Source organism: Gymnodraco acuticeps, unplaced genomic scaffold (assembly GCF_902827175.1).
Source record: "Gymnodraco acuticeps unplaced genomic scaffold, fGymAcu1.1, whole genome shotgun sequence".
In the NCBI taxonomy this organism is placed as follows: domain Eukaryota; kingdom Metazoa; phylum Chordata; class Actinopteri; order Perciformes; family Bathydraconidae; genus Gymnodraco; species Gymnodraco acuticeps.
In genome coordinates, this window is record NW_022991272.1 from 7,549 (window position 1) to 29,311 (window position 21,763).

Consider the following 21,763-nt stretch of genomic DNA (forward strand, 5'->3'; position numbering starts at 1 on the left):
TATTTAAAATAACATTTCCAAAGAAATAAATCCTTTGAATCTGCCTGTTCAGTTTCTGTTGGAATGTGAAGGGTTAAATGAAAGAAGCTCGTCTCTGCGAGGTGAAGACAGGAGCTGGTTGGTGGTCCAGCTGTGAATTCACAGAGGGCCGCTAGTAACTGAACGAGAGAGTGATGTCAGATGACAGCACAATTGACCAATCATAACCGCCCTCTAAATGGGTGGGCTTTATTTTTGCGGACAGAGGGCCTAGGTATAAAAGTCACGGCTCGCCACTGTTTTCATGTATGCACCAAAACACCAAGTCACATTCCTCGTATGTGTCAACCTACCTGGTGATAAACCTGGTTCTGATTCTGAATAGTTTCTCAGTAACAATATGATCTAGTATCTCCTCTACCTGTCGCAGGTGAGTCCCCACCAGCTCGGAGGACGATGAGGAGGAGAGCAGCTCCTCTTCTTTCTTCCTCCTCTTGTTTTTCGGAGGTCCTTTCTCTGGTCGGGCGAGTCGCTTACAGCGGGGGGGCTTCTTCCTGCCGGAGGGGTCCAGAGAGTCGGGGGAGTCCATCTGCAGGAACACACAGGGGTTGATAATAATAAATAATAATAACTTAGATTTATATAGCGCCTTTCAGGGGACCCAAGGTCGCTTCACAGAATTGTTTTTATTCATTAATTAACATATTTAGCTTTTTTATCATTATTATAATTATTTATGTATTTATTAATATTAATAATTATTTTAATGATGTATCTATAAAAATATTTAACCATTATTTGTATTATTTTATTAATAATTCTAATTGATCTTTTTATTAGAATTTATTTACTAGTATCTTTAATTATTATTTGTATTATTACATTATTATTATATTATATATAGATTTATTTATTAATATTAGTAATTATTGAAATTATGTATTTGATATATGTTATTATTAATTATATTATTACCTATTTATTTGTTGATATTTATTAATTATTATTTATCCATATGTATTATTTATTTATTAGCATTTTTAAAGATCATTGTATTAATATGTTTAACTATGAACTCTCGATGCTCCTCACCACGTTGCCATGCATCCCTGGTCCCTCCTCCTCCTCAGATCGGACGCTGTCATTGGACGGCAGGCGTCTGGCGGCCCCTGGTGATTGGAGGGTTTCGGGGGAGGTCTTTTCTTTCAGCAGGTGACGGAGCAGCTCTTTACCTCCATCTCCCCCACCATGGAGGGGAGAGGGGGAGAAAAACCCATCCCCCCCCCCACAGTCCTCCATCTTTATCACTCCCCCCCCACAAGATCCTCCCTCCACTCGCTCCTGCTGCAGGGGGAGAAACATAGAGATTAATATTTCCATTTCATACAGCTTAAGTAGAAAAAACCGTTGTAATGTTAAGATAAAAAATATGTAATTTAATTTAAATAACGGGGATATGACCTCACCTTGACCTCCATGCGAACTAAAGGGGCGGGGCCTCTCTGGGTGACGGACAGCTGCCTCTCCAGCTCTGAGGAGGGGGCGAGCCCAGATAGGGCGGGGCTTACAGAGAAGCTGAACTCCGATTGGTCCAGGCTGGCTCGAGGGGGCGTGGAGCAGGAAGTGTCGGACCTGGCGGGAGTGGGCGGGGCTGTGATGTCATCAGAAGACAAAGGGGTGCGGCTTCTTTTTTTCTGCCTGTCGTCGGGCAGAACATCAGAGTAAAGTGACATCATGGAGGAGGAGGGGGGGGGGAACAGCTGGGGTCTGCAGGGGGGGGGCGACTGCAGGAAGTCCTGCGGTAACTCTGAGCTGAAGAAGGGCATCTGAGAGAGACTGCCCTCGCCCCCCCGAGGACCTGAAGGGACTCCAACTCCCAGCATGCCTTGCTGCTCCTGCTCCAGTCTCTGCTGCATGGCCCGGTGGCGCTCCACCTGACGAGGGGGCAGCGGGGTAATTAGTTATTAACACTTTATTAATCCTCAAACTCTGCAATATGAGGGTTCCTTATTGTGATGTCATCTCTTTATACACTATGATCATGACTGTGTTTTTGTGTGTGTGTGTGTTTCACAGTTTTCTCAGTGTGTGTGTCATGTGTGTTTCAGTTTCATCAGTGTGTGTGTGTGTGTTTCAGTTTCATCAGTGTGTGTGTGTGTGTGTTTCAGTTTCATCAGTATGTGTGTGTGTGTGTGTTTCAGTTTCATCAGTGTGTGTGTGTGTGTGTGTTTCAGTTTCATCAGTGTGTGTGTGTGTGTGTTTCAGTTTCATCAGTGTGTGTGTGTGTGTGTTTCAGTTTCATCAGTGTGTGTGTGTATGTGTGTGTGTTTCAGTTTCATCTGTGTGTGTGTGTGTGTTTCAGTTTCATCCGAGTGTGTGTGTGTGTGTTTCAGTTTCATCCGAGTGTGTGTGTGTGTTTCAGTTTCATCAGTGTGTGTGTGTGTGTTTCAGTTTCATCAGTGTGTGTGTGTGTGTGTTTCAGTTTCATCAGTGTGTGTGTGTGTGTGTTTCAGTTTCATCAGTGTGTGTGTGTGTGTTTCAGTTTCATCAGTGTGTGTGTGTGTGTTTCAGTTTCATCAGTGTGTGTGTGTGTTTCAGTTTCATCAGTGTGTGTGTGTGTTTCAGTTTCATCAGTGTGTGTGTGTGTGTTTCAGTTTCATCAGTGTGTGTGTGTGTTTCAGTTTCATCAGTGTGTGTGTGTGTTTCAGTTTCATCAGTGTGTGTGTGTGTGTGTCTCACCTCCTGCATCAGCTGCACTCTCTGTCTCTCCTGTTGCTCTCTCAGTCTCTCTCTCCTCTCTCTCTCCTGAAAGCCTTCACTGAACGGATTGTTGTCGTCAAAGTTCACCTGCAAAAAACACAGCGTTCAGAAAACATGACATTAACACCTGTTGGAGATATTTATAGATTTGTATTTCTTAATAGTCTAATCTCTTGCTATTGTTGTTTGTAGGGGTCGACCGATTATCGAGGCTGATATTCCGCATTTTACAGATTATCGGTATCGGCCTTTTTTTAATCAAATTGCCGATACGACTTTGGCTCTGATGCGGCCGTTTCTCTGCCTGCAGCCACCACTGATCACGAGCAAAGTCCCGCCCACAGCGCTATCTGATAGGCTATTACTGAAGTGTCAATCAACACTGAAGATTTTCCGGGCTGCAGCCAGCCAGAGAGGCGGGACCTTCTCAGATTACAGGCAGGTGCGAAGACAGAGGCAAGCAGCAGCATTAAGCGGTGTTTCGAAGGTAAATCAGTTGAAAGCTGAAGTTCAATAAACATCCCAACCCCCTATGCCGAAGTTGCAAAAACACCAAGATCTTCTGATCCAATTCTATCAGTTGTGACGCGCTGGGACGGCTGCTAGTGGAGCCTCGCAGCAACTCTGCACCACAATCTGGTGCTGCTGAATTGGGACTACTAAATGAGTGAGACTCAAATATCAGAAGTTCAGAACCAGTTTTATTTTTACTTCATTTACTTTACTCAGGGTCACAGAGAGGAAACCAGTTTTAAGATGTTGAAAAGTTCATTAAACATAAAAAGGCATTTCATAGAAGTTGTGTTATTCTACATTTTGACACCAAGATTTTCTGATTTTACTGCAAATGTATATCGGTTCCAAATATCGGTTATCCTTGATTACTAATAATCGGTATCGGCCTTGAAAAAGCCATATCGGTCGATCCCTAGTTGTTTGTATTACATTTCAAGTTTCACTACAGGTGCGTTACCTGAGAAGCTCCATTGGCCCCTGCTGCTGCGGGTGGGGGACCCCGTGGCCCTGCAGTGATGGGAGGAGTCTGTGTTACTGAGGGGATTTTAGGCTGGGAGGGAGGCATCTGAGGAGGCACCTGAGGAGGCATCTGAGGAGGCATCTGAGTAGGCATCTGATTGGGCATCTGAGTAGGCATCTGAGGAGGCATCTGATTGGGCATCTGAGTAGGCATCTGATTGGGCATCTGAGGAGGCATTTGAGGGGGCATTTGAGGGGGCATCTGAGGAGGCATCTGAGGAGGCCTTTGAGGGGGCATCTGAGGAGGCATCTGAGGAGGCATCTGATTGGGCATCTGAGGGGGCATCTGAGGAGGCATCTGAGGAGGCCGTTGAGGGGGCATCTGATTGGGCATCTGAGGGGGCATCTGAGGAGGCCGTTGAGGGGGCATCTGATTGGGCATCTGAGGGGGCATCTGAGGAGGCATCTGAGGAGGCCGTTGAGGGGGCATCTGATTGGGCATCTGATTGGGCATCTGAGGGGGCATCTGATTGGGCATTTGAGGAGGCATCTGATTGGGCATCTGAGGAAGCATCTGAGCAGGCCTTTGAGGGGGCATCTGATTGGGCATCTGAGGAGGCATTTGAGGAGGCATCTGAGGGGGCATCTGATTTGACAGAATAAGAGGCATTCTCTGCCCTAAAACCCCCGAAGCCCCGACGCCCCCCGGGGTCCAACCAGGGGTGTTTGGTCTGAGTGTTTGTACGGGGTTTCCTGGCAGGGGCAGCAGGGGCGTCTGTGGGGGGCAGCCGGCTCTCTGGTTTTTACTCCTGTAGTCCTCGATCAACTCAGAGTGATCTTTCTGCTGCTTACGGATCTAAAAACACACAACAACAAAAAACACACTCAGGTCAAATCAGCCGTTTCTGCTGAGTCAGTGTTTCTGCTGAGTCACAGTTATTTTCTACCTGCTCCAGCTGTTTCTGCAGCGCCCCCTGCTGTTCGCTGACGCTCCTCATAGTGTTGGCGTCCTCCTCGGTGAGTTCTCTTCCTGCCTTCCTGGCCGTCCTCTGTTTGGCCGACAGAGACTTCTTGGTCTTCCTGTGCGCCGCCATCTTCTCCTCCAGGAGGCGCTGTTGCATCTGCAGGAGGCGCTGCGTCTCCCCGAGCCACTCCTCGTACTGCCGTCTCTGAGCCTCGTCTGAAATACAACATAACGCAGGGGTGTCCAAACTCTTTTCACCAAGGACCACATACAGAAAAATATACGAAGGTCTGGGCCACTCTAAATAAAGGTTGTGATGAATGCACTCACTGCTGAAGCCCGGGCTGAAGTTGGGGGGGTTCGGTCTCACCAGCCGGGGGGGCGGCTTCCCGTCCTGACAGGAAGAGGAAACACACACTTCCTGTTTACCTGAACTCACTTTACAACCAGGAAGCACTTTGCATCTTAAATAGTTAGGCTGCAGTCGAATAGTCCAAAAATCATCGTCTATCCCCATCGTCTATCCCCATCGTCTATCCCCATCGTCTATCCCTATCGCCTATCTCCATCGTCTATCCCCATCGTCTATCCCTATCGCCTATCCCTATCGCCTATCCCCATCGTCTATCCCCATCGTCTATCCCCATCGCCTATCCCCATCGCCTATCCCCATCGTCTATCCCTATCGCCTATCTCCATCGTCTATTCCCATCGTCTATCCCCATCGTCTATCCCCATCGCCTATCCCCATCGTCTATCCCCATCGCCTATCTCCATCGTCTATCCCTATCGTCTATCCCCATCGTCTATCCCCATCGTCTATCCCCATCGCCTATCTCCATCGTCTATCCCCATCGTCTATCCCCATCGTCTATCCCCATCGTCTATCCCATTGTCTATCCCCATCGTCTATCCCTATCGTCTATCCCTATCGTCTATCCCCATCGTCTATCCCTCATGACTGTGCGTCTGCTGCTGTGGGGAAACGATGGAAACTACAGTTTTCTATACAGCGGACTACAACATGGATGTTCAATAAGAACGAGGGACTCATCTAGAGCAGTGGTTCTCAACTGGTCAGACCTCGGGACCCACTTTTTCCTTAGTCAATAGATCGCGACCCGAAATTTTGAAGCACTCAAATCTATTCAACAAAAAATCGTGCAGTAAAATATACTCTTTTCAGCAAACAATATGAATGAAAGTGAAGTACAGTGCATATCCCTGATATCCCTTCACAGAACTAAAGTATGCTTTTAAAAAGGTTTAATGAGATGATGGAATCAAAGCTGAACTGCATAACATAAAAAGGCCCACATGCTGAAAACCCAACCCCAGCAGGGGGGGGGATTCTCCCCCAGGAGATTTTTAGAAATACTAACATATAAACTACCCATTCTGGTACACTGAGAAGAGAATAAATAAATCTATTACTACCCGACATATTAATAATATTTTATGCCATTGTTTGTGTTTCACTTTGTTCTGACATCTTGCTGCTCCTCACAGAGAGAAGAGCAAAGAGGAGAGAGTCTGTGACTTACTTTAAATGGTGGGTAAGGGTAGATAGCCCCCATTGTTCTGTGACCTGTCAGTCATCAGACCGGGGGTCATAGTTCATTATGTGTTAATTTTTATCTGAAGTTGTACCCATGGATGTATAAAGAAGAGTTCTACCGCAAAGCTATTCTCCGTGGGGACTTCCGGCAACACTCTTGATTCTGATTGGCCAGAAGACTTATTGAGAAGATGATCACTACGTGACAGAAGTTTTCAAAACCGTTCATGGTCTCCGGTACTTCCAGTCCAACGCCCACTGCATGCACAGCGTTAGGAAATCGGGCCTTCAAAATAAAAGTTTGACTTTTTTCCCCCCAAAAAAAAAAACATTTCTTTTTTAAAAACATTTTTTTCTTCACTCACACATCTGCGACTCACTTGTGGGTCGCGACCCACCAGTTGAGAACCACTGATCTAGAGACTCTGCACCGTGCTTTGAAGGCCCCTACACACGGCGGCGTGCGTTGCCGCTTCAACGCTTCTGCCCATTCACTTTGAATGGGGTGACGTCACAATTCGCCGAACTGCATTGTGGGAGTAAAGCGAAGCTTCTCTCGCGGTGCTCGCTGCAAAAGTAGAGCAATGTTCTACTTTTGACGCCTCGACGGGCGCGTCAGCCAATCGAATCATATGCCAGTACAAGCTCTAGCCAATCAAACCGCGTGCTTGTGTGTCAGGGGCGGGAGATTCATGTGATTGGTTGTTGGTCGAGTTTCAGCCCCCCCCACCGGCAAGCGACAACGCACGCCGCCGTGTGTAGGGGCCGTGATGCTGTTGCTTTATGCTTTATGAACGTGGACAACAGAGAAACATATTCTTCAGGACCAAAGTTGGAATTGAAATAAAAAAGGAAAGTGAAACTTCTGCTCGTCACCCTCTCCCTCCGGTCCACATTAATACAAATGATCCCAATACGTATGATTGATGGAAAGATCTTAAATCAATACAGATGTATTTATTATAAACGTTAGTCCTTAACATCTATCACTGTGTATATCACCATTCAAACATCTTTTAAAAGTTGAACAAACCCCACAGCTCAGTAAAGACTGAGATGTTGACTTTATTTGATCATTTCAGTAAAAACTAACGTTCATATTTCTCTCTTTGATTATAATACTGATGAACGTTCAGAACAAAGCACTTTGGCAACTTACCACATACGTTTTAAAAAGTTTAATAAGCACCGTAACTTTCATGATATCATTTCTCGGTCATAATCGGTTGTTTCCGTGAACGGCCGACTGTTGAGTGACGGCAAATGCTGCGGCTGCAATGCATTGTGGGGCAGCATTTTCTCCTCTCCTTTCGGTGAGGGAGGTCCAGTGGTTCCTAAACTAAAGGAGGTTATAAAGGAAGTTTGAAACCTCCTTTCCTTTCATTCTAGAGAATTCAAACATGGCTGCCACTGAGGGACTTGTGTTTTTTTATGGGGAATTCAAATATGAGCTTATTTTTAGGATTTTCAGAGACTTTGCACATGTTTTCACAAACATTTTCGCGCTAGGAGTATGGGAGTACTTCCATTCGCTTCGTCTTGATCTGTAGATGTGATTTGATGTGTCGTGTGTCTCCCAACTCCTCTCCAAAGTTCAGATACTATATAAAAATACTAAAAGGTAAATAAAATATAACATATAACATAATGACAAAATAACAACCTGAAAGATATGTATTCTATCTACACATTTCGTAATTATCTAATCTAGTGGCCTTATAAAAGTGTTGGCTAAAGTAACGCAGAATATATATATATTTTAATTGTAAATAATTAGAAACATTATTTATGTGCACAAGTACATGGGACATAGCACCCCACACATAACAAGCTGTCCCGAGTTCCTCCGGCTGCAGTTCCGCAGACGGCCGGTGTGTGGCAGCAGAGCGCTGGGAGCAGAGCGCTGGGAGCAGAGCGCTGGGAGCAGAGCGCTGGGAGCAGAGGGAGGTGAGTTGCCGTACAATATAACGGATATGACGGAAATACACCCGAGCAGATATGGTACCCCGAGCAGATATGGTACCCCGAGCAGATATGGTACCCCGAGTAGATATGGTACCCCGAGCAGATATGGTACCCCGAGTAGATATGGTACCCCGAGCAGATATGGTACCCCGAGCAGATATGGTACCCCGAGTAGATATGGTACCCCGAGCAGATATGGTACCCCGAGTAGATATGGTACCCCGAGCAGATATGGTACCTACACCGGGTCATTTCACTCCGTTAGGAAGGTTCCTAAGAGAAACGGACTATTCGACCGCAACCCAAGTAAACACACTTTATATCTGCTGTAACTCACCTGCAGCACCATGTGTGGAGGGGGCGCCTCAGGACCCGGGGCCACAGGGGCCACAGGGACCACCGGAGCAACCGGGGGTACTGGAGCCTGCTGGAACCTGACACACACACACACACACATTCAATAATTAAGATACAGAAAAAGGTGTATACATTTTGCATCTATTAAAGTGCACGGAGAGACATTTATGTCAACAGGAGAAGCAGATGCAGTGACACTGGGCAGCTCTGTTGTGATTGGACAATGGCTAAGAGATTTCCCGCCCCCTTATGTACAATGTGTTGGAGCGCTAGCCAATAGGAGCGCGAGTGTTACATAGTGATGTCACTTTTTAAACTTTATGTTAAAACTACAGGAAAGGGAAACCCCAAAACGCAGCATCGGGTCTCTTTAATTTCGACCATCATTTGTCTAGAAGGGATTTTTATGTATTTCTTCAGATCTCACTGTAAACTACAGAAGGCTCACGGCCCGTCCACACACAGGCATGAACAAAATCTTGAAAAATCTTGATGCTGGGCGTGTCTGAAGCTTGGCGATTTTTTGCGAGCAACGCGACCAACAACCAATCACATGAATCTCCCGCCTCCGACATACAAAGCAATAGCAATGTTAAAACGAAGTAAACTGGATATAAAATCCCCAAACAGGTGAAACCATACCAGTTTCCTCCACTGTCTCTGCCTCCTCCCTCCATGCCTGCTTCCTCCGGTTTGTATCCCGGTAAATAGTTCTGGTCGGAAAGAACCGGGTGATTTGCTACCGTAATTTCTCGTTTGGAATATGAGGAAATGAACTGCGGTCTGGCTCTCCCAGTTTGCACGCGGTTTGATTGGCTAGCGCTTGTACTGGCGGGATTTGCATAAACGGGATTTGATTGGCTGATGCCAGCTTCGAAAGCATCAAAAGTTGAACATTGCTCAACTTTTGATACTCACGATGCTTGCAAAGCCATGCTCCGCTCCCCACAATGCAGTTCGGCGAAGATTCTAAATCTTCTACGTCACCCCATTCAAGTGAATGGGCGAAGCGTTGAAAGATTTTTTTCATGCCTGTGTGTGGACGGGCCGTTAGAGAGAACATTGTATTGTCTATGATTGTATACATGTGAAAAGCTACGGACACACTAACCCGATTATTGGCGCTGGTGGGCGTCGACACGCCCTATTCGGATTGGTGTGTCCGCACCTTTTCGGCGCAGTCGGCCAAATAAATCACTCTGATTGGCTGTTCAGCTAGCGAATCAGTGCATGAGAAGCGAAACTGAAGAGAGGGACCCAAATAAACTATTAAGAAGGCAATTCTGAGATTTGATTTAACTCCAGCTCTCGACTCAGGTTCGGGAAAGCCCCGTGAGCTTCTCGCTGTAGAGGGAACATGGAACGCACGCTATCTGTTGTTTGTTTATATCACGCAGTCTGTTCTTCTTCTCTCGGTTATCACGCAGTCTGTCTTCTGGTTGTTGCCTCTTTTGAATGACGAATACACACTACCGCCGCCTGCTGGTAAGGAGAGTTATTGCCACTCACGCATGCGCAGTTCGTACGCGCTTCTTGGCCGTCGCTTGGAGTCTTTGCGGTGTGTTCCAGTGCGACACGGCCGAGACGCAGAGACGCAAGGCGACGCCACAGTCGGGTCCGTCTGTGTCAGTTCTTTGGTGTCGGATTGGTGTGTCCGGGCCTTCACTCTTTAAGTAACTAATATGCGTACCTGTTGATGCCCATGGGGTTGAGTCCCAGGCTGCTCTGCGTCATCACCTTGTTGATTCCCTTCAGAGCCACCATCTTTGCCTTCATGATGGGGTCTGAGATCGAGTCGAAGTCTGCAGGAAACACAGAGAGAGAAACACGAGTCCTTTCAAATTAAAAGCACACGAATGGAGAAAATCACAAATGCCTTAGGGCTTCAGAAAACCGACATTTTTAAAGAGATGGATGCTACTACAATAATGCAGTGTGTAGTATACACTTCATACAATATGATCAAGGTCAAGTCGCCTAAACTCACCATGTCATCTTGATTCATTTGTTTATTCTTTTCTCCCCTTAAGGGTAGGTAAGAATGGAGAAACCAGCTCGAGTGCGCTAGAATCTGAAAGTACGCAGTAGGGTGGTCCTTAGTGCCATGTACATTTTAGAATTAATTTATTTTAAGCTACAACCACCGGAATTCATTAAGATAGTCAAGAAAACTGTCCTGGTGAATGTTGTCCTCAATCTGACAGCATGTACCCCCCCCTCATCGAGCTGGGCTGCCACACCAGCAGCTGCAACTGAGGCTACACTTCCAGGTCGATGAGGGGGGGTAAATGCTGTCAGATTGAGGACAACATTCACCAGGAGAGTTTTCTTGACTAATAGAATGAATTCTGGGGGATGGAGCTGAGACTTTCAATTTTAAGGACCACCCTAGTACGCAGCTGAAAATAATCTGCTCCTTCCTCCTACTTCCTCACAGAGCCCCTCCTCCAACACACACGAACGCGCACATGACCAATGAGGGCACGAGATAAGTTTGTGCACAGATCGGCTGACAGGCAGGTAGGCCATCCAGTTACTTTAGCCGGCTCAGATGATTGGTCGTGCTTTTTAATAATAATTCCTTATATTTATTATAGCGCTTTTCCAGATGCTCAAAGCGCTTTACAAATACACATTACACACATATTTTTTATACATGCAATGGTCACTGTGGACAATACCCACAGGAGCAAGTTCAGGTGAAGTGTCTTGCCCAAGGACACACCGGCTTTACAGACGCAGCTGATCTGATGATCATTGCACAGCGCACTGCGCACTGCGCCACACCGTCCATCTTCACGCCTCGAAGTCATCGAGGCGCTTTTACAAGTACACATTGGTATTATACATGTACTGTGGACAATACCCACAGGAGCAAATCCAGGTGAAGTGTCTTGCCCAAGGACACAACGGCCTGACGCAGTGGCGGCAGGAGCGGGTTTCGAACTGGAGTTCCCCAGCACTCCCTTGATCTGATGATCGGATGCACAGACCACTGCGCCACCCGTCCCTTAACAGCGCCACGGCTTCCACAGATTATATTTCTTTATGTATTTATTGTCAAAGCACTTCAGATATTCATTGCTATCGGGATGTTGAGAGCATTCCATGTAAAATAACAAAAGGTGTATCTGAAGTGAATTACCTCCCCCACCTTGAATTGTTATTATTTATGACTATACCTGTTTTATTGTTGTTTTTTCTTATTTAAAAAAATAGTTTTGTCTGCTGTTTTTAACGTTTTGATATTGTCAATTATTTCTGAATTGGTTTTGCACGATGATTTTTTTTGTGTTCACCTTTTAAGGCAACTTTATTCCCACTTACTGTAAACCAGAGATTTTACTCTCCTTTTTTACATGTATGGACAAAAAGACCTCATTTACACAAAATCATGATCATGAAAAAAGATTACAAAATCGATCCCAGAAGACCATAGATGCTATACATTTGAAGAAACTAATTTGAACGAGTAAAAGCACACAACATAAGTGATAGCAGTAAGAAAAGCAGAGGAAGAAAAAAAAGTTGTATATCTATTTATTTTTGTATGTGGCGCTGTCCTGGTTCTGGTCTTACCTATAGGGGGGGCCCCTGGGTCGTTGGGGCCCCTCTGTCGGATCAGCGCCTGCATCTGTTTCTGCTGCTGCTGCTCCTGGCGCTCCTGGTCCAGAAGGTCCTGCAGGAGGAGAGGCTGGTCCTGAAGGAGGAGGTGCCTCTGCTCCAGATCCTGCAACTGGAGCTGGTTCTGGATCTGGTCCGCGATCTGTGTCTCGATCTGGTTCTGGATCTGGATTTGGATCTGGTTCTGGAGGAAGGGGCCCTGGTTCTGGGTGGAGGTGCCCGGGTGAGGGAGCTGGTTCTGGGGGGGAAAGAGAGTCGAGGGAGGGGGTCCAAACGGTCTCTGCTGGAAGACGGGCCGCGGAGCTGAAGCAGGGAAGGGAAACGTTTAGATGTAGAAACTGTCGTGTCAAATGTTCATATAATCATTTAAATAATATATAGATTATGTCTTGTACTCTGATTGCCTTTTACTCGTTTAAATAGTATTTTGAATCCTATATGTGTTTAACAGAGACATATGTTTAGGGTTTACTTTTCAGGAAGGGCAAAAGGTGGATTAGCAAATGTTTAAGGACTGGAGGGTTTAATGATGGGATGTTTAGATGATGCCTAAGAGGATTTAAGGGTGGGACCAGTTGGATATTTTCTCTCTAATATGTAATGTTTCTGTAAGCTGCAAAGCCATGTTATCCTCTGAGGATGAAGCTGCTCTGTTCCTGCATTTGAGATTGATTTAAATTGTATATTGACTTTCTTTATTCCTTTATTAAATATAACAATAAAACTTGGTCAAAAATGGTCCATGGATTATTCATCAGTTTCTCTTAAGAATTTCCTCCACAGAAACAACATTTGGAAATTTGCAAAAAGAACGTTTCTTACCTCCAGCCATGGGGGTCTGAACCCTAGGAGCCATGCCTGCTGACAGAGCCTGTTCCTGGGTCTGGAAAGCCGGTAGATCCCCTGATCCTGATCCAGATCCACATCCTGTTTCAGTCTGGGCTCCGTCCAGAACTTCCTGTTTCACCTGAGCCAGTTCCGACTTCCTGTCCCCCGCCTCCTCCACCTGCTCCCCGAGGTCCAGCTCCTCGTTGAACATGTCCTTCTTGTCCTCCAGGTTCAGCTCCGGGTCGGCGTAGGCGATCAGGTCGAACTTCCCTGACAACAGGAAGTCGTCCAGGTGGAGGTCGTTGGTTCCCAGATCCAGGTCCTCTTTACCTGAGACAGGAGGCAGGAAGTGACCTCATTAGAATTAAAACAGATAGTTTGCAGTGTAGTAGGAAAAGTCAAGAGAATTCAAGAGAACTCAAGAGAACTCAACAGGACTCAACATGACTCAAGAGTACTCAAGAGAACTCGACAGGACTCAAGAGGACTCAACAGGACTCAAGAGAACTCAACAGGACTCAAGAGAACTCAACAGGACTCAAGAGAACTTGAAAGGACTCAAAATAACTCCGGAGAACTCAACAGGACTCAAGAGAGCTCAACAAGACTCAAGATAACTCAACAGGACTCAAGAGAACTCAACAGGACTCTAGAGAACTCAACAGGACTCTAGAGAACTCAACAGGACTCAAGAGAACTCAACAGGACTCAAGAGAACTCAACAGGACTCTAGAGAACTGGACAGGACTCAACAGAACTCGACAGGACTCAAGAGAACTCCGGAGAACTTCAGCAGAACACAGGAGATGTCAATATAACTCAGCAGAACTTAATAGTTTATAAATATTTATTGTATTCTCATTCAAATAAAAGCGTACCATCTTCAGGGTCCAGGTTCAGGTTCAGGTCCACCAGGTCTTTCACCTCCACGTCTTCCAGGTCTTTCACAGCCGAGTCCTCCAGGTGTTCCTCAAGGTTCTCCAGGCTCTGTTGATGCTGCTGCTGCTGGTTCAGATGCTCCAGAGTCACCTGCTGGCCCATGGGTCTGAGGGGGGAAGGATGAGGGTCTCTGGGGGGCAGAATATGGGTCTCAGGCTGGGGGAAGTTCAGCCTCAAACGGTGCTCTGGAGCCTGGTGACGGAGCTCGATGTACGGCTGTCCCATGATGCTGTGCTGCTGCAGGGGGAGGGAGCGCGGGAGGAAGGCTGCTGGACACCTGGGGGGAGGAGGGGGAAATTAAATTCAACGGTTTTATCATCAGATGCTCAGCAGCCACAGTGTAGAAATGGCAATGAAATTCTTCTGACCTGAGCTCCTCCAATAATGCAACATATATAATAAAATACAACAAAAAAAAATACAAAATAGTGCAAAAAGTCTATATACATGTCAATAGAATATGATATGTACAAGAACAGAATATTAAATCAAATGATGTACATTAAGACAAGATTAAATACGGTTTATTGCGGTGACTATTTACATAAGTAAGTAGGTTGCAAGATGACTAACAGATTAATGTTTCTGGGGGCACTTAACAGAGCACAGGTGTTTAATAGTCTTATGGCCTTTGGGATGAAACTGTCTCTGAGTCTGGAGGTTTTAGTCCTGAAACTGTCCCTGAGTCTGGAGGTTTTAGTCCTGAGTCTGGTGGTTTTAGTCCTGAAACTGTCCCTGAGTCTGGTGGTTTTAGTCCTGAAACTGTCCCTAAGTCTGGTGGTTTTAGTCCTGAAACTGTCTCTGAGTCTGGTGGTTTTAGACCTGAAACTGAGTCTGGTGGTTTTATTCCTGAAACTGTCCCTGAGTCTGGTGGTTTTAGACCTGAAACTGTCCCTGATTCTGGTGGTTTTAGTCCTGAAACTGTCTCTGAGTCTGGTGGTTTTAGACCTGAAACTGTCCCTGAGTCTGGTGGTTTTAGACCTCAAACTGTCCCTGAGTCTGGTGGTTTTAGACCTCAAACTGTCCCTGAGTCTGGTGGTTTTAGTCCTGAAACTGTCTCTGAGTCTGGTGGTTTTAGTCCTGAAAACTGTCCCTGAGTCTGGTGGTTTTAGTCCTGAAACTGTCCCTGAGTCTGGTGGTTTTAGTCCTGAAACTGAATCTGAGTCTGAGTCTGGTGGTTTTAGTCCTGAAACTGTCTCTGAGTCTGAGTCTGGTGGTTTTAGACCTGAAACTGTCCCTGAGTCTGGTGGTTTTAGTCCTGAAACTGTCTCTGAGTCTGGTGGTTTTAGTCCTGAAACTGTCTCTGAGTCTGGTGGTTTTAGTCCTGAAACTGTCCCTGAGTCTGGTGGTTTTAGTCCTGAAACTGTCCCTGAGTCTGGTGGTTTTAGTCCTGAAACTGTCTCTGAGACTGAGTCTGGTGGTTTTAGTCCTGAAACTGTCTCTGAGTCTGAGTCTGGTGGTTTTAGACCTGAAACTGTCTCTGAGTCTGGTGGTTTTAGACCTGAAACTGAGTCTGGTGGTTTTATTCCTGAAACTGTCCCTGAGTCTGGTGGTTTTAGTCCTGAAAACTGTCTCTGAGTCTGGTGGTTTTAGTCCTGAAACTGTCCCTGAGTCTGGTGGTTTTAGACCTGAAACTGTCCCTGAGTCTGGTGGTTTTAGTCCTGAAACTGTCTCTGAGTCTGGTGGTTTTAGTCCTGAAACTGTCCTCTGAGTCTGGTGGTTTTAGACCTGAAACTGAGTCTGGTGGTTTTATTCCTGAAACTGTCCCTGAGTCTGGTGGTTTTAGTCCTGAAACTGTCCCTGAGTCTGGTGGTTTAGTCCTGAAACTGTCTCTGAGTCTGGTTGTTTTAGACCTGAAACTGTCCCTGAGTCTGGTGGTTTTATTCCTGAAACTGTCCCTGAGTCTGGTGGTTTTAGACCTGAAACTGTCCCTGAGTCTGGTGGTTTAGTCCTGATGCTGTCCCTGAGTCTGGTGGTTTTAGACCTGAAACTGTCCCTGAGTCTGGTGGTTTTAGACCTGAAACTGTCCCTGAGTCTGGTGGTTTTAGACCTGAAACTGTCCCCTAATCTGGTGGTTTTAGTCCTGAACTGTCCTCTGAGTCTGAGTCTGGTGGTTTTAGACCTGAAACTGTCCCTGAGTCTGGTGGTTTTAGTCCTGAAACTGTCTCTGAGTCTGGTGGTTTTAGACCTGAAACTGAGTCTGGTGGTTTTATTCCTGAAAACTGTCCCTGAGTCTGGTGGTTTTTAGACCTGAAACTGTCCCTGAGTCTGGTGGTTTTAGTCCTGAAACTGTCTCTGAGTCTGGTGGTTTTAGACTGAAACTGAGTCTGGTGGTTTTATTCCTGAAAACTGTCCCTGAGTCTGGTGGTTTTAGTCCTGAAACTGTCTCTCTGAGTCTGGTGGTTTTAGTCCTGAAACTGTCCCTGAGTCTGTGGTTTTAGACCTGAAAACTGTCCTGAGTTCTGGTGGTTTTAGTCCTGAAACTGTCTCTGAGTCTGGTGGTTTTAGGTCCTGAAACTGTCTCTGAGTCTGGTGGTTTTAGACCTGAAAACTGAGTCTGGTGGTTTTATTCCTGAACTGTCCCTGAGTCTGGTGGTTTTAGACCTGAAACTGTCCCTGAGTCTGGTGGTTTTAGTCCTGAAACTGTCTCTGAGTCTGGTGGTTTTAGACCTGAAACTGTCCCTGAGTCTGGTGGTTTTATTCCTGAAACTGTCCCTGAGTCTGGTGGTTTTAGACCTGAAACTGTCCCTGAGTCTGGTGGTTTTAGTCCTGATGCTGTCCCTGAGTCTGGTGGTTTTAGACCTGAAACTGTCCCTGAGTCTGGTGGTTTTAGACCTGAAACTGTCCCTGAGTCTGGTGGTTTTAGACCTGAAACTGTCCCCTAATCTGGTGGTTTTAGTCCTGAAACTGTCTCTGAGTCTGAGTCTGGTGGTTTTAGACCTGAAACTGTCCCTGAGTCTGGTGGTTTTAGTCCTGAAACTGTCTCTGAGTCTGGTGGTTTTAGACCTGAAACTGAGTCTGGTGGTTTTATTCCTGAAACTGTCCCTGAGTCTGGTGGTTTTAGACCTGAAACTGTCCCTGAGTCTGGTGGTTTTAGTCCTGAAACTGTCTCTGAGTCTGGTGGTTTTAGACCTGAAACTGTCCCTGAGTCTGGTGGTTTTATTCCTGAAACTGTCCCTGAGTCTGGTGGTTTTAGACCTGAAACTGTCCCTGAGTCTGGTTGGTTTTAGTCCTGATGCTGTCCCTAAGTCTGGTGGTTTTAGACCTGAAACTGTCCCTGAGTCTGGTGGTTTTAGACCTGAAACTGTCCCTGAGTCTGGTGGTTTAGTTCCTGAAACTGTCTCTGAGTCTGGTGGTTTTAGTCCTGAAACTGTCCCGAGTCTGGGGTTTTAGTCCTAAAACTGTCTCTGAGTCTGGTGGTTTTAGTCCTGATGCTGTCCCTGAGTCTGGTGGGTTTTAGACTGAAACTGTCCCTGAGTCTGGTGGTTTAGTCCTGAAACTGTCTCTGAGTCTGGTGGTTTAGTCCTGTAACTGTCCCTGAGTCTGGTGGTTTAGTCCTGAACACTGTCCCCTGAGTCTGTGGTTTAGTCCTGAAACTGTCTCTAGGTCCTGAGTTCTGGTGGTTTTAGTCCTGAAACTGTCTCTGAGTCTGAGTCTGGTGGTTTTAGTCCTGAAACTGTCTCTGAGTCTGGTCTGGTGGTTTTAGACCTGAAACTGTCCCTGAGTCTGGTGGTTTTAGACCTGAAACTGTCTCTGAGTCTGGTGGTTTTAGTCCTGAAACTGTCCCTGAGTCTGGTGGTTTTAGTCCTGAAAGTGTTCTCTGAGTTTGTGGTTTTAGTCCTGAAACTGTCCCTGAGTCTGGTGGTTTTAGTCCTGAAAACTGTCCCTGAGTCTGGTGGTTTTAGTCCTGAAACTGTCTCTGAGTCTGAGTCTGGTGGTTTTAGTCCTGAAAACTGTCTCTGAGTCTGGTGGTTTTAGACCTGAAACTGTCCTCTGAGTCTGAAGTCTGGTGGTTTTAGTCCTGAAACTGTCCCTGAGTCTGGTGTGTTTTAGACCTGAAACTGTCTCTGAGTCTGAGTCTGGTGGTTTTTAGTCCTGAAACTGTCCCTGAGTCTGGTGGTTTAGGTCCTGAAACTGTCTCTGAGTCTGAGTCTGGTGGTTTTAGACCTGAAACTGTCTCTGAGTCTGGTGGTTTTAGTCCTGAAACTGTCCTGAGTCTGGTGGTTTTAGTCCTGAAACTGTCACTGAGTCTGGTGGGTTTTAGTCCTGAAAACTGTCTCTGAGTCTGAGTCCTGGTGGTTTCAGTCCTGAAACTGTCCCTGAGTCTGGTGGTTTTAGTCCTGAAACTGTCTGGAGTCTGAGTCTGGTGGTTTTATACCTGAAAAACTGTCCCTGAGTCTGGTGGTTTTAGACCTGAAACTGTCCCTGAGTCTGGTGGTTTTAGTCCTGAAACTGTCCCTGAGTCTGTTGGTTTTAGTCCTGAAACTGTCCCTGAGTCTGGTGGTTTTAGTCCTGAAACTGTCTCTGAGTCTGGTGGTTTTAGTCCTGAAACTGTCTCTGAGTCTGGTGGTTTTAGTCCTGAAACTGTCCCTGAGTCTGGTGGTTTTAGTCCTGAAACTGTCCCTGAGTCTGGTGGTTTTGAAACTGTCTCTGAGTCTGGTGGTTTTAGTCCTGAAACTGTCTCCGAGGTCTGGTGGTGTTTAGTCCTGAAAGTGTCTCCGAGTTTGGTGGTTTTAGTCCTGAAACTGTCCCCTAAGTCTGGTGGTTTTAGTCCTAAACTGTCCCTAAGTCTGGTGGTTTTAGTCCTGAAACTGTCTCTGAGTCTGGAGGGTTTAGTCCTGAAGCTGCGGTTACCGCCTGCCAGACGGCATGGGGGTCTTTATAATCCTGAGGGCTTTTCTTGCTGAGCCGCTGGGTGTAAAGGTCCTCCATGGATGGACTTTAATCAGTGAATATGATAATAAGGACGGCCTTTATAGTTCCTAATTATTGTTCTGTTAATCGATTAATTGCTGCATTATAATGCCGTTTACCTTGCATCATGTGAGGGTGAGCTCCAGGAGCAGGGAGGGGCCGGATCCCGGTGTAATCCCCCGGCATCGGCCTCCTCATCTGGGCCGGGACTCCCTCCATCAGGCCGAGCCCAGAGACAGGCACTGATCCCTGGGGAAGACGCAGGAAGGAGTCCTGGAGCCCTGCTGGACCTCCTTGAGGAACGCCAAACCTGGAGGAGAGAGAGGAGGCGTTAGACAGTAAACATCAGGGTGGGAATTTCATGACGGCCACGACGGCCATGGCCGTCGTTGCCCCGCACTTTGGCCGTGATGCCCTGTGAAAAAAAATGCAATTCACGGCCAAAGTGGCCTTTGTGCCCCTGTCAAAAGTTCCAGTGTAAACAACGCTAGTGAAGTCATACTAGTGCGCGCAGTAGGATAGTCCCGTGTCTGTGGATCAGAGCGATTGCTCTGCTGTGATTGTTCCGTCAGACATGCCGTGTAAACAATGCTAGTAAAGTCATATTAGTGCGCGCAGTAGGATAGTCCCGTGTCTGTGGATCAGAGCGATTGCTCTGCTGTGATTGTTCGTCAGAAATGCCTGTAGGGGCCCGACAGCCTCCTCTAGCCGCGGGAGCAAGACAAGCACAGGTAAGCAAGCGGACCAAGCTGTTTTGATATGATTTAACTGAAGTATGTGGTAGTATTTGAAAGGACTTAACATTTACGTGTTTATAGAAAGTACTATTGATAGGTAATTACCATTGTATTAGCCTATTTAAAGTCGACTCGTTACATTTTGTCATGAAAACTAGCGATAGCTAGCTAGTTTGGATAGCGCTAACGTCTTCCCTTCAAGGGGTCTACATCTAGTGTTGCTTCTACAAGCTAGCAGATAGCTGTCACCTTTGAATCTAGTATTTTTCTTGCTAAGCGGTTTTGATATAATACATGACTGACTTATGTGGTTTATGGCTGAACTTAACGTATACGTTAAAAAAACACTATTGCTATTCAGCCATTTGTAAAACGACTGGTGTTGACGTTAGTGCTACACTTTTCAGTCATGTTGATTGACCAGCGTAATTTAACCAAACGGCCTTTGTGCCCTGTCATGTGGCCTTTGTGCCCTTAAAAAAAATGTGAATGGGAAGGCCAAATGGCCTTGCCCCTAAAATGATGAAATTCCAAGCCTGGTAAACATTGAATACTGCTTTCTATTCCTCCATCTTGAGACTGTGTAACTCCCTCTCTTGATATCAGCATGTGAAGGACACTGTTCAGGAACTAGTTGATGCTCTGTATGTGATGACTACTTCCATTCTGGAGAGGATCATAAATACATGGATCCTGAGGCTGAAGCTCAAGCCGGGGAACAGTGATTATTAACATTTAAAGTTTTCAGAAAGTCAACATTTTGAGATTTTGAGAAAAAAGTCAGAATTTGAGGTAAAAGTCAGAATTTTGAGGAAAATAGAAAAAGTCAGAATTTTAAGAAAAAAGTCAGAATTTAGAAGAAAAAAAATCAGAATTTTGAGGAGAAAGTCCGAATTTTGAATTTGAACACACCTCATGACCGGGCTCGGACCCCCATCTCTCTGGGGGTGAAGCCCCTCTGCTGCTCCCCAGGGAACCCTCCAGGGAACCGGGGAACCTGAGCGGGTCCAACGGGCCTCATGGTGCCGGGGTAAGGAGGCGGGGGCCTTCCAAACATCTCTGCAGGAGGGTTAGCTGAGGGGTCCGGCTGGGGCCAGAGACGTGGTGCTGCAGAACCAGAAGGGGGTCCGGGGAGAACAGCAGAACCAGCTTCCTGCAGACCTTTCTCCTGACGCAGAGCACTCTCTGCTGCTGCTGCCTCAGGATCAGCTGCCGGAGACGCTGACGCTTAGAAACAGAACATATAGAACGTGAGAACACTCAGGAACAGTAAAGAGAACTTAGGAAAAGTCAGGAGAACTCGAGAGAAGTCAGGAGAACTCAGGACAAGACAAGAGAATTCAGGAGAAGTCAAAGAAGTCTGGAGAACTCGAGAGAACTTAAATGTACTCCGGAGAAGTCAAGAGAAGTCACAAGAACTCAAAAGAAGCCAGGAGACGTCAAGAGAAGTCAGCAGAAGTCAAGAGAAGTCAAGAGAAAGTCAACAGAAGTCAAAGAAGCCAGCAGAAGTCAAGAAAGTCAACAGAAGTCAAGAGAAGTCAGCAGAACTCAAGAGAGGTCAGCAGAACTCAAAGAGAGGTCAGCAGAAGTCAGAGAAAGCCAGGAGAAGTCAAGAGAAGTCAGCAGAAGTCAAGAGAAGGTCAGCAGAAGTCAAGAGAAGTCAAGAGAAAGTCAGCAGAAGTCAAGAGAAGTCAGCAGAAGTCAGCAGAACTCAAGAGGGTCAGCAGAAGTCAAGAGAAAGCCAGGAGAAGTCAGAGAAGTCAAGAGAAGGTCAGCAGAAGTCAAGAGAAGTCAGCAGAAGTCAAGAGAAGTCAAGAGAAAGTCAGCAGAAGTCAAGAGAAGTCAGCAGAAGTCAAGAGAAGTCAGCAGAAGTCAAGAGAAGTCAGAGAAGTCAGCAGAGTCAAAGAGAAGTCAGCAGAAGTCAGCAGAAGTCAAGAGAAGTCAGCAGAAGTCAAGAGAAAGCCAGGAGAAGTCAAGAGATCAGCAGAAGTCAAGAGAAGTCAGCAGAAGTCAGCAGAAGTCAAGAAAGTCAGCAGAAGTCAAGTGAAGTCAGCAGAAGTCAAGAGAAGTCAAGAGAAAGTCAGAGAGTCAAGAGAAGTCAGCAGAAGTCAAGAGAAGTCAGCGAAGTCAAGAAGTCAAGAGAAGTCAGCAGAAGTCAGAGAA

General features: G+C 46.3%; 1 protein-coding gene across 1 annotated transcript; it reads right to left on the reverse strand.

The window, feature by feature from the left end:
• Window positions 1-400: 400 nt before the first annotated feature.
• Window positions 401-20,604, reverse strand: LOC117562064 (histone-lysine N-methyltransferase 2C-like; the record flags this gene model as incomplete). Its single annotated transcript, XM_034239840.1, is given in 14 exon segments — window positions 401-568; window positions 1,072-1,323; window positions 1,446-1,913; window positions 2,719-2,826; window positions 3,713-4,570; window positions 4,662-4,894; window positions 5,009-5,072; window positions 8,539-8,635; window positions 10,249-10,360; window positions 12,138-12,485; window positions 13,005-13,340; window positions 13,889-14,226; window positions 18,983-19,173; window positions 20,513-20,604. Coding segments are annotated over 12 exon segments (3,330 nt in total), but the record flags the coding sequence as incomplete, so codon positions are not given.
• Between the last annotated feature and the right edge of the window lie 1,159 nt (window positions 20,605-21,763).